This window comes from Musca autumnalis, unplaced genomic scaffold, assembly GCF_047663935.1.
Source record: "Musca autumnalis isolate F117 unplaced genomic scaffold, ASM4766393v1 scaffold_2, whole genome shotgun sequence".
NCBI lineage: Eukaryota > Metazoa > Arthropoda > Insecta > Diptera > Muscidae > Musca > Musca autumnalis.
This window is the reverse complement of record NW_027411755.1, coordinates 83,542,808-83,556,127: the sequence shown is the minus strand read 5'-3', so window position 1 is coordinate 83,556,127 and position 13,320 is coordinate 83,542,808. Positions and strand designations below refer to the sequence as shown.

Here is a 13,320-nt window from a genome sequence, read left to right as displayed (position 1 = left end):
TTTTTTGCGCAAGGCAATCTAACATTAAATAATGATTTGGATCTTACCCAATTCAGTGACAATACTTCCTCTTTTTCATTTAGATGTGTTTCTGCAGTGGAGATTTTTGATGCTATGACCAAAATTAAATCTAAATCAGTGGGTGTTGATGGAATTCCTATACACTTCCTAAAACTTGTCTACCCCTATATTTCAGAATATATTTTGCATTTGGTGAACTATATTTTAACATCTTCAACTTTTCCGTTAGCTTGGAAAAATGCCCGAGTGGTTCCTATTCCAAAAACAAAAATGTTCGTAGTCCTGACGACCTACGCCCTATATCTATCCTTCCAGCTATTTCAAAAGTTGTAGAAGTCATTTTGAAAGATCAGATTTTGGAATACACATCTAATTTGATTTCGGACACCCAGTATGCGTTCCGTCAGGGACACAACACAACGCATTTGCTCTTGAAAGCCACTGATTTCATTCGTCAGAATATAAATGAAGGAAAGTTAAGTGTTTTAGTATCTCTTGATCTATCGAAAGCTTTCAATTCTATAAATTTTTTTCATATGATTACAAAACTAAGAGACAATTTTAATTTTTCTTTCACTGCCTGCAAGCTTATTTACTCATACATAAGAGACAGATGTCAGTTTGTTGTTGCTAACGGCTGTCAGTCCGACACAGTTTCGCTTCATAGTGGTATACCGCAAAGTTCTGTTTGGGACCTTTGTTGTTCATTCTTTATGTTAATGACCTGCGTGATGCCATAGATTTTGAGTTTTTCAGGACATTTCAATTTGCAGATGATATTTTCTTGATTTTTGTAGGTCATGTTAGTAATTTGTTATCGTTCGAGAACTCTATAAATGAATGTCTTCAGCAATTTTTGTGTTGGACAACCTACAACTATCTTACTATAAATTCTTCAAAAACTAAGGCTTTAATGTTTGGTAGGACTAAGAACGCAGCTCCTGATATGAACATCTGTTTGCATAATAACTATATCGATTTTGTTACGCACCACAAGATTTTATTTGTTGTAGTTGACAATGAACTATCATTTAAACAACATATTGATGCTTTATCTGGAAGAATTTGGTCTTTGCTAAGAAGGATATATGCTTCCAATCTATACATGCCTCTTCGGGTCAAGAAATGTTTAGCCAATGCCATGCTAATGTCAAACATATTATATGGTTTAGGAGTTGTCTCAGGCTGCGTAGGTATCCAACTTGCTCGTTTGCAGTGAATGCGGTTGTGAGATTCGTTTTCAACGTTCCCCGCAGAAGTCATATTTTTGAGTACGTGAAACGTTTTCTGGGGTGTTCTTTTGCTGACTTTGTAACTCTTCGTATCCTCTTAACCTTTTACAATATTATTAGGTCTGGAAAACCTACGTCCCTATATTCGAGCTTTACGTTTTTTCATTCAATAAGAAATCCGCAGATAATTATTCCTATACTTATTAGAAATACTTATGCAAGATCGTTCTTAGTTCGCGTTGCACGTACCTGGAATCCACTGCCTTATGAACTAAGGATATTTTCTCACTCTAATAATGTGTTTAGAAAGAAACTTCATGCTCATCTAATTTCACGCCTAACTGTTTGAAATACAATTTTATCACTTTGTCTTTTTTTCGCAACTACGTATTGTTGTTTTCGATCATTCAGTTACATAATTGTAACTTGTATGACTTATTGTTCACTTGGCCATGACATTTTACTTTTCTTTGTTTTTTTTATATACACTGCCGCTCACTTGATTAGAACCCCCCTGCAAAATTTTATTCAACCTCCATTTTTTCCGAATTATACAAGATATGAAGTTTTTAACTTTTATTATATTTTGCTTCATGTGTTTGGAGTAAACTTAGTCATTCATTTGCATTCAAATCCAATTTATATAAAAATTATACAAGAAAAACAAAATAAAGTCAAAAATTGGAGTAAAAAATTTGGCTCATTTGAATAGAACCCCCCTATAAAACTTGCGAATGTAGATAGATTGTATTAAAATATCGATGCATATTTACTTTATATTGAAAACGAAGTACTTTCAGTAATATTCAGTGAGAGTATATCCCTCCTGATTAAGGATACACCCGTATATCCTGCTTTGGCAAGGATTCTTTAAATAATCAGGTGTAATGCCAAACAACTCTGTTTTTTTCTGTCAACAAGTTTAATTTTGGAAGCGTACTGTCTCCTAGAGTCGTATATTTTACACATAAGTCATTCCCATACAGTTTAGAGAATATTTACCACTGTATAAAATGGTGGCCCCCTTCAGGATATCCACATTTTTATTCAAATCTTTAAGTTTTGATGACTCGAAGTGTACAAAAGTTTATAAAATCGAGATGAAATTGCCACTCGGGATATCCGAAAGTGTTTCTCAATACTTGAAATGTCTGTTTTAGAACCCCTTTATAAGTTGTTGTGCGTATTTAGGGTGAACTAAATTGACGCCCAAGTCCTTGATAATTAGTAGGGCGATCCAGCAAAATTAAAACACATTCATCGCTACAGAAACAATTTAAAAGATGGTCTTCCATCCAATAGACGTGAAAATAATAGTTATAGAGTTATGCAATTGTTTACTTAATGAGGAGAGTCCTTAATAATTATGAAGGACTTGGGCGTCAATTTTTTTCACCCTAAATGCTCACGACAATTTACAAAGGAATTCTAAAACAGGCATTTGCAGTTTTGAGAAACATTTTCGGATATCCCGAGTGGAAATTTCATCACGATTTTATAAACTTTTGTACACTTCGAGTCATCAAAGCTTAAAGATTTGAATAGAAATGCAGATATCCTGGAAGGGCCACCATATTCTACAGTGGTAAATATTCTCTAAACTGTATGGGAATGACTTATGCGTGAAATATACGACTCTAGGAGACAGTACGCTTCCAAAATTAAACTTGTTGACAGAAAGAAGCAGAGTTGTTTGGCATTACACCTGATTATTTAAAGAATCCTTGCCAAAGCAGGATATACGGGTGTATCCTTAATCAGGAGGGATATACTCTCACTGAATATTACTGAAAGTAATTCGTTTTCAATATAGAGTAAATATGCATCGATATTTTAATACAATCTATCTGCATTCGCAAGTTCTATAGGGGGGTTCTATTCAAATGAGCCAAATTTTTTACTCCAATTTTTTACTTTATTTTGTTTTTCTTGTATAATTTTTATATAAATTGGATTTGAATGCAAATGAATGACTAAGTTTACTCCAAACACATGAAGCAAAATATAATAAAAGTTAAAAACTTCATATCTTGTATAATTCAGAAAAAAATGGAGGTTGAATAAAATTTTGCAGGGGGGTTCTAATCAAGTGAGCGGCAGTGTATATATATTTTTATGACTGGGGAGCCAAGAATAAAGATTATAGCTGTCAATAATTTTTATATTTTATAATGTAGTATTAAGTACTCAGGATTTATATGCTAAGTAATACGTTTATATGGTCTTGTAGGCCTAGTATTACTAGAATGGATTTGAATAAATAAAATAAAAATAAATATCACAGCTTTGGCAGGGGACTTTCCAAAAGTATAAAGTATAAAAGTAGAAGATTCCACCTTTACAATGATGCAAACTAGGTCGGCGTAGGTGACCAAATAGCGGAGATATCTCAATAGTCGGTAATTCATCCCATTTTTCCATTTTTTTGGAAATCACGCTACAGGCCGCAATTTTGATCGGACCGTCACGAAATTTTGAGAGTTAATGGGGATCTCAAAGAGGAAGAAGCCTATAGATTTTGGTGAGGGTCGAATAATATTTAGGGGTCGGAATGGGCAAAAAACTTATTTGGATAAAAAGACAACTTTTTTCCAAAGCTTTATCTCAGCTTCTTAAGGGGTATACTAAAAGCAAAACCTGACAATGAAAGTAGAAAATATCACCTTTCTAAAGATGTAAAGCAGGTTCTCGTGGGTGATCAAACAACGAAGATATCATAATAGTCGCAAATTAAACCCAAATTTTCATTTTTGCGATTTTAGTTATAATGACGAATATCACAGCTTTGTTTGGATACTTTCCAAAAGCAAAGCCTTACTATGAAAGTAGAAGATTCCATCTTTACAATGATGCAAACTAGGTCGGCGTAGGTGACCAAATAACGGAGATATTGCAATATTCGATAATACATCCCATTTTTTAATTTTTTTGGAAATCACGCTACTGGGCGCAATTTTGATCGGATCGTCACGAAATTTCAAGGGTTAATGAGGGTCTCACAGAGAAAGAAGCCTATTGATTTTGATGATGGTCGGATAATATTTAGGGGTCGGAATGAGCAAAAACTTTATTTGGAGAAAAAGTCAACATTTTATTCCAAAGCAAATATCTCAGCGTCTATAAGAAGTCTACAAAAAGCAAAACCTGGCAATGAAAGTATAAAATATCACCTTTACAACAATGTTACGTAGGTTGTCGTAGGTGGTCTAACAACGAAGATATCGCAATAGTCGCTAATAAAACCCAACTTCTCATTTTTGCGATTTTAATAATAATGACGGATATCACACCTTTGCACTATAGGTAAATTGGACAGGTTTTTAGGCAAAAAGTCGATTCTTGCACTTTTAATAAAGCGAGTTTTCTAATTTGATTCAAAGAAAGAACATGTCAAATTCTATGGATTTGCAATGTTTTCAAAAATATTCAAAACTCGCGGTATAATTCGAAGTTATAATCACAATTTTGAAGACAAAATAAAAAATGTTAAAAAAGATTAAAACTCAGAGCAGAATTTAGACACAATTTGTAAGAGATTGGTATTAATCAAATACGAAGATATGATATTCAGTGGAATGGTTGCGGTGTGAACTTTCTGTTTTAAGAAATAATTTTCTTCAAAATGTTTGTTGCAGCAGAAGAAATCGTAATATAGGATACAACCTAAGAATTATTTTTTTTTTACAAAATTATAGTTTTATATTATAGACTTTTACAAAATTGTCCAACTTTGTCCGAAATTCTTCTACCGGGAATATCTTCAGCAAAGGGTTTTTTGAGTTATATCATTTTTTTGAAGGTGCCCTTCTTGCAGAAAAATATATATTTTTTAAATTTTTTGTTTGGTGAAGGAAATATTAAACACAAAAAGCATCAGATTTGAACTAAAAAGACATTTTCTTTAAAGAAAAGTTCACCATGTGTTTTAAAAATGTACAGACGTGTTGTGATCAACATTTTTGTTAATTATTGCTGTAATATGTTCTAACTAGGGATAATGATTGCGTGATGTATTTGGTCCTTTAAAAAATAATGTTTATAAAGATCTTTTCGTGAATCAATATTTTAAACCTATCAATGTTTATAAAAATCTTTTACTTTAGTTCATTGTAACCGTTTTTCTTTTGTTTTAACCGCGTTCATTGGGTTTGAACGAATAAAATAGATAAAATGAGAATAGGGGATAGGAAAAAGAGAAGTTGTTCGTTATATCCGGCGTTCGTTATACACGTATTCGTCTGTGAACTTCTTATTAAAGAATACTTTTAAATATCATATGTTAAAAAATTTGAAACAGTGCTTACATTCGTCGCTATCCGCTTGTGCTTTAAAGCAGGCCTGAAAATCCAAACAAATTGTAAAAAATTCTACTCGCGGGTTAACAATTTTTGTTTGTTATAATCGTGGTCGTTTTAAGAAGTTGAATGTGTTTACAAATACTAAGAAAATCTCTTTGGAAACATACAACTTTGTTCGCTATATACGTAGTTTCTTATAACCGATGTTCGCTATATCCGAATTTTACGTTTTAATTCTTTGTTTTGTCTTACTTTTGCATATAAAGCATTAAAAATGTATAAAAAGTCCACATATCCACCGCTATTAATTTTTGCGTCAAAAACAGGCCATAAAAGAAATGTTTTCGAGTGAAAAGATTATTCACAGAGGTAGTGGTGTAGGGTATCACATAGTCGGCCCCGTACCGACTATAGCCTTTTCTCACTTGTTGGTACATGGGTTACGAAAAAAATCCTGGTTTCAAATCTGTTCGCGTTCACAAAATTGGATGCTGCACTCAAAAATTATATGCGGGTTTATTCTCTTGCAAAGAAAAAATATATAAAAATTCCTATTGTGTTGTAATAAGAACATGTATATATGAACCGTTAGCAGCATTTGATATCTATCCATAGATGCTAAAATAGTTGCTAAATTTATTTTTATTTTCGCGGAAAATCAAAAAATATTGAAGAAATCTTGGAATCAATTTTATTTATTCTAAATCAGAGTCCAAAAAATCTCTAAAAAAATAATTTAAAAATACGTACAGAATCTAGACAACGCGTAGAAAAATGTGAGACCAAAATTATAAAAATTCGCGTTTATAAATTGCATATTACAGCAACAACAAAGAACGGAAACTTATTGTTGGAAATTATTTCAAAAATATATTTTGGTTAAATACGAAAAATTTGAAAAATAAATGTTGGGAGTTATTCTATTATTTCGCTAAATTTCGATCCAAATCCTGAAGTATTTTGCTTAAACTTCTGCGAGAAAAATAATTAGTCATCGTGAAAGTATATTTGCTTTCTGTGATAAGCAATAGAAATAAGAAGTAGAGAGTAATATTGAAATTACAATCAAAGAAAAAACATAGAAGTTAAAAACCATATAATTCGCGAATTGCTATAATCGGTTGAGGTGCATGTGCTTTTCGGATACAGGGAGTCCATGTCTATCAATATGCATGGACTTTCCCATGTTTCATTCAGCGGCCAAAGTGTGCCATCAGTTGCGTCTTACTATTCAAAAAACCTTCAAGTGGGCAAAAAATACGCGATGTGCATATGATTATAAGGTGCATCCGATTTCAATGGCCGCCTATTAAAAATACGTCAATATAAATTATTTTAGACAGATTCGTCAAGAACTGCGGATGTGCCACCGCATTCTATTTTGGGATAAATAGGGATATTACTCCCGAATCTTTGTAATTTGTGACACACCTTTTTGGCAAATATTATAGTCGCGTATAAAGGATTACATTTATGCAAAAATAATCAAAGAAAATCGCGGTTCAATTCGCGGAATTGTCAAAATATATTTTTGCAGATTTTCCTACTTTCAAGGTATCTATATCCAGCGTTTTAGTGGATGGATTCGACCGTGGAAAAGCTCATTAGATCCGGCACGTAAAAAAACTAAAATCACGCGGGGTTCAGGGGTACCTGTACCACAGTTGTAAATTTTAAAGCCAAAAAATAGGTTTTTTCAGAAAATTTACGCACCAAAATTTCGCCTTTTGACTCCTATTACTAGGAAGCTGTACGGAGCACACTCATGAGATATACATCGAACGACGTGGAATCGCGAGTTCTACAATCCTATAAACTAGTTTGTATTATTATCTAGTTGCACCCTCTAATTATAAGAAAAATTCGAAAAACACTGAAATCAAAACTTCAAATAGCAGCATCGATTTTAGGGGGATGCAGTGTATAGTCAAAAGTCATACACTAGAACCATGTTGCCCAAGGGGTATTCTTTAGTTGTCTCTTTGAGCACAGGTTTGAGTATTACGTGGTTTGGCCAGAAATCAAGAAAGAACACAAAAAAACTTGTTTACTTCAACACATTTTGCTAATTTTTTTATATTATCACCAACGCAGCTTCCACGAAAATTATTTGTTATGGTCCATATTATGAGATCGTGGCTAAAACACTTCAATTAATATAAATATATTCATATTTTATAAAATATATTAACAGTTCGCGACTTATTAAATGGTGAACCTCAACTTCAACGATTGCAAAACTTGTTTGAATATTACCATATACATACAAGCATTGGAATATGTGTGATTTGTTTTGTTTGAAAAATAAAATGTGTCGGTATTTTGAATTATTTATTATTATTAATATTTATAATTAATTCCACCTGAAATTTGTCGGTATTGGTTCACCGAAGTGACTGAAATTTGGTATTTTGTCTTCTTTGGGGGTATAAAACTTTTCACCTGAAATTTATCAGTATAGGTCCACGTCTTCATATAGCCCGCATAGAAAGGTACCTCCCGATTTTGGGTATTTTGAAGGTTGTGGCTGTGGTTATACATTTCTCTTTTTTATTAACTGGGGGTTGCATAAAATTCCGCTGTGCACTCTTCATGTTGTTGAAAATGCATCGCTATAAGGTTGGTCCTAATGTTGCTGAAAATCTGATATAAATGGGTTGCTGAAAAAGACATGGTCAAGATTCGAAAATTAGATTTTACTTATGCAAGATCAATTACTTCCATGATAGATCATTTCGGTGGGTTGTTTCCATTAATCGGAATCATGTCAAATATGATGAGAATGATCAAATCCGTCGCGACTTCATTTGATCTCAGTAAAGACCAATGAATCATGCTGTACATTTACATTTATATTAAAACTTATGGCCGTTATCCTGTCCCCAATAACTAAAACCTTTTTAAACTTAAATTCTTTTATGTTGTCTTGACATATAGAAAATGTGCATTGATTGAAACATAATCATATAACCATATGAGGGGACTGGTAATTTCAAATAACAATAACAAATTTTAATCTTTTTCTATTACAGGTGAAAAATACATATAATGGATGCTGATATCGATGATACGCATCTCTGCATTAAATGTAGCCAAACAATTGTTGGACTAGAAAACTATATCCAACATCGTAAACAAAATTGTAATCGAAATGCAGTCGCAACGACTATAACTACAACCCAAACACCAGCAACTTCAACACCCAATCCAGCTACATCATCACAACATCGTAACTCTGATGTAACACCGCCCATAAACTATGAACCATTTCATTTCAATGAACCCGAACCACCAACAACTTCAAGCCACGGTGGCAAAAGTTCAAAAAATCTTGGAGAAAGTTATGATTTGCCCTATGAACTGGGTGCGGATGTTTTCTTCTCGTCACTACAATTGCAAAGTGTGCAATCCTCAGTAAGTCATCATCATGTTCCCAGTGGTGGTAAAACTGTTGGACCTGGTCAATTGCAAAGACAAAAATCCCTACAATCGGATCATTCCTCACATGAGGCGGAGTCGTGGATTGGAACCCATCATAGCGAACACCATGGTAGTGATAATCTGTTAAAGGCTGTAAGCGATATGGGTGAGACAAAGAAATCGTATGAGACTCTTTTCAAGCCTATAACATACGAACATGAATCTCCGGAATTAAGCGAAGAGGAGGAAGAAGATGAGGGAGATGTCGATGAGATAGATGATGACGATGATGAAGATTACGACCCGGAAGCTGAGGGTCACACTTCTGGCGGTAAATGGAAGTTGCCTCTTATCAGACATTCACCTCCTGTTGTACCAGCCTCCCATACCGGTGGTAAATGGAAACCTGAACATCGGCCAAATATAAGGGTGGCCCACTCTCAACTGTCAAGACTTTCGCCCAATTGGGATGATCATATGGACGATGTGGACATGAATGAAGGTCAACACCCTCCTTCAGATCACACCAAAGGTAAATGGATACCGGGAACTAAAGTACAACGTTTAGAGTATAAGGAGGTCGTTGAAGTGGCCAAACACTCCACAAAACAGGAATATTGGTGCAACATTTGTTGTCGAAAATTAAAGAGCAAGATTATCTATGAAAACCATTTGAAGACAAGCTACCACTTAAAGCGTTGCGAACCTGAAACACAGCTAGAAAAGGCAGTCATTGAAGAAATTCCACGAGAGGATATTAGTAAAGGGTTCGCCACAAAGACAAATAAAGCACATGCTGTAACCACTACCTCCTCGACGTCGACTCTTGGCAAAAAGCGAAAAAGACGTTCTACATTCTTAAGATGCAGTTTATGTAAACATGTTATGAGTAGACATCTCATCGGGAAGCATCTTATCTCCCACTACCATTATCGCCGCATGCAATTACATCCTGGCTTATCATTGCACATGATTTTGGACAATATCCATTCGATAGTGTTGCAGTCCCCCTTTCAATGTCGCCCCTGTCGTTTTTATGCAAATACCGAAGAAACTTTTCTACTTCATTGGAATTCCGCTTCACATTTGGATACTTCCGAAGGTCCAGGTTGTTTTTGGTGTTCATATTGTCGATTTGAATGTGAAGACAACAATCAGATGAGACGTCATCTTTTAAGCCCTGAGCACAAGGAAGTTTTACTCGCCATTAATCGATCGGTACCCATTTGCATTAGCAAACGTAGTACACTGCATTGTTTGAAATGTAAATCGGGATTTCGTTATAACTTTGAACTTCGCAAACATATCCGCAATCAACATCCTGATATGGATTATTTTGGCACTGCCTCTGATGCATATCAGTCAAAATTCAAATGCCTAACATGTCCAGAGGTGCTGCCATCGCAAATTGCATTACAACGCCATGAAAAATATAAACATTCTATCTCGAAATATTTTTGCTCGATATGTTCCCTTGAATTTAATAGTCCATGCAAAGCTAGAAGACATCGCAAAACTTTAGAACACAAACAAAAGGCTGCTGATGTTGAAATAAAGATTGATAAAACAAAAGAAACTACAATCGAAGGAAAGGATAAGGAAATAGAACAAATTATGGAGGCGTGAGTAAAAATTGAATACATTTAATTTATTCGCAATTTGAAATTATTGTTTTATCTTAGGAGCCCTACGAATAAAGTGGAAGATCCTTTATTAGCTAATGAATCGTTTATAACAATTTATGCCGATAATGGCGAATACGATGTTCGATCTATGTCCTTACAAAGACCTAGTGATTTGAAATGGATGGAAAATATGCAGGTGAAAGATTGGAAACTAAGTAATGCGTAAGTACAAATTCTAAGAAAATGAATACCCATGAAGTCTCAAAGGTGAATTTATGTTCAATTTCACCACCTTCATATTTTTATTTTGTTCGCAGCTGGGATTAAAAATACGATTTTCTCTCTACACTCTATTTTTTGCTAGAACGTTTTCTTTCCTCTGGGAACACGAAATTTCAGTTAACAATTAACAAGACTAATAATCTTAAATCAGGTGGTTATTCCGGTTAAATAATGTAGCTAAAACTTTCAAAATGCCGAAAATCGGAATATCGTATTATGGGCGCTGTATCAAAACGTCGACCTGTACCGAGAAACTTCTGGAAGAAATTAACTCCAACGAAGACTAAATACCAAATATCAGTCATTTCGGTTGAATTATGTGGCTAACACTTTCAAAATACCATAAGTAGGAAGGTACCGTTCTATGGGGGCTTAATGAAAATGTGGACCTATACCGATAAATTTCTGGTGAAAAGTTTTATACATCCAACGAAGAATAAGTACCCAATTTTAGTCATTTCTGCTGGATATTAAGGCTACAACCTTCAAAATACAGAAAATCAGTAGGGTACTCTTTAATGGGGGCTATATAAAAACGTGGACTTATACTAATGACACTTTTCTGGAATTTGTTATACCACCATTGAAGACTAAATACTAAAAGTCATTCATAATGACGCTGAAACATTAAAAATACCGAAAATATGGATAGACCGTGGAAAAAGGGACCTACACTGATAATTCCCTTTTGGAACATTTTATACATACCCAATTTTATCCAATTCGGTTTGATAAGGAAGCTGAAAACTTCAAAATGCCGAAAATCGGGTGGTACCGTTCTATGGTCGCTATATATACGTAGACCTACCGACAAAATTCAGGATTTTCGGTGGGGTATTGAGGCGACAGCTTTCAAAATACTGAAAATCTGGACGTATCGTTCTAAAGGGGCTATATCAAAGTAGGGCAAAGTCGAAGATTAAATCACAGATGCTTACACCTGAGAAGTTTTTGCGGCTTCTGAAACTAGGCAGTTCATAGATGAGAAAAATCGAGAAACACTAACAGCCTCTTCATGTATGTCGACCGAAAGGTTTTTTGCGCTTCCGAAATGGAAAAACCCCATTTTCTGTTCATGTAAACACCTTCGAAACGAAAATCTATGCGACCGACAAGCTATACGAAATAATACGTAAACGTACACTTTTCCATTAAATTTGGGTTTATGTATTTCGAAAGGACTGTCTCTTATAGAAAGAGACTGTCAAAATCACTCACTTGCTCTATAGCTGTCGAGTAGAACGTAATCTCGCGAATAACACCGAAAATCTTAAATCAAATATGAACAACACATTCTTGACTCAAAATAAAAATGTTGTAGACACGTTTTATACGCTGTTTCATTCATTATTTTGAAGAAATCAATCAAATAAAATAATTCAAAATACCGACACATTTTATTTTTCAAACAAAACAAATCACACATATTCCAATGCTTGTATGTACATGTGGATTTTGTTTTCATTTCTCATTTGGATCTCATTTATAAACATAGTTGTACAAATCTACATTCAAATTAGTAGTATTTCGCATAGGATACGTAACCATAGACTAATAAAAAGATAGACGAAGGAATACTCAATTTTGCGCCGTAAACCTACTCAAACACGAAAACTCAAAAAAGTTCGAAGACGTTTTTTGGGGAAAATGGCAATATTTTCATGGATATTTTTGTCTGAGGATATTGTTCCCATCAAAAACTAACCCCAAGTTGCCTTTTGCCAGAACAAAATATTTATTAACTTGTATTTTTTGGCATTTTATTTTGAGTACCTCTGTAAGCATACTCAATTCGAACATACTCGGTGAGAGCATTCCGTCGTCTATCTTTTTATTAGTCTATGACGTAACGGCAATCGCACGATAGTTTGCGAAATACATGAACGCATTTTTAGGCGGAAGTGAGTGACTGCTTTCCTTTCGTACAGGTTTCCGTGCGACATACATGAACAGGCGGTAAGTCGCCGAAACGCTTTCTAAATAAATCGTAGTCAAAGTTCATATTTTTAGGGTTTATTAGGTGTTCACGATTTTGCTTGGAAACCGCAAGTCCTATCGAAATGGGACTAAAGAAATTGCTGTAGCAGTCAAAATCCTCTACATTCTCTTTTATGATACTTTCGTAGGTTTTATTAATTTTTAGATATTGAAGTTCAATTGGGACAACTTATAAAACAAAAATGTTGACTTTGACACGATTAATTTAAAAATCCCTCCAGCGATTTTTTCTTGTTTTTGAATTTTTCTCAGAATCCGCCAAAACTTCCCAGGTGTAAGAGGTTTTCATTTAAAGTTAGTTATAAGAAGAAGGGTAAAATCTAGGAAAATTTCATAAAGGTCACTGCCACAACATTTTCTTTAGTCCCATTTTAATAGAACTTGCTGTCTCCAAGAAAAATCGTGAGAACTTAAAAAAAACTCTAAAAATGTGAACTTTGACCG

The 13,320-nt window shown here is 34.2% G+C and overlaps 1 protein-coding gene across 1 annotated transcript in view; it reads left to right on the top strand.

Annotated features, from left to right (window-relative positions):
* The window catches only part of LOC141394178 (uncharacterized), a 322,066-nt gene that overhangs the window by 210,376 nt on the left and 98,370 nt on the right, over window positions 1-13,320 (top strand). Inside the window, exons 2-3 of the mRNA XM_073968141.1 lie at window positions 8,584-10,593; window positions 10,654-10,818. Of these exons, the coding sequence (XP_073824242.1) occupies window positions 8,600-10,593; window positions 10,654-10,818 (2,159 nt within the window). The 5' untranslated portion in view covers window positions 8,584-8,599. The remainder of the gene's footprint in view (window positions 1-8,583; window positions 10,594-10,653; window positions 10,819-13,320) is intronic.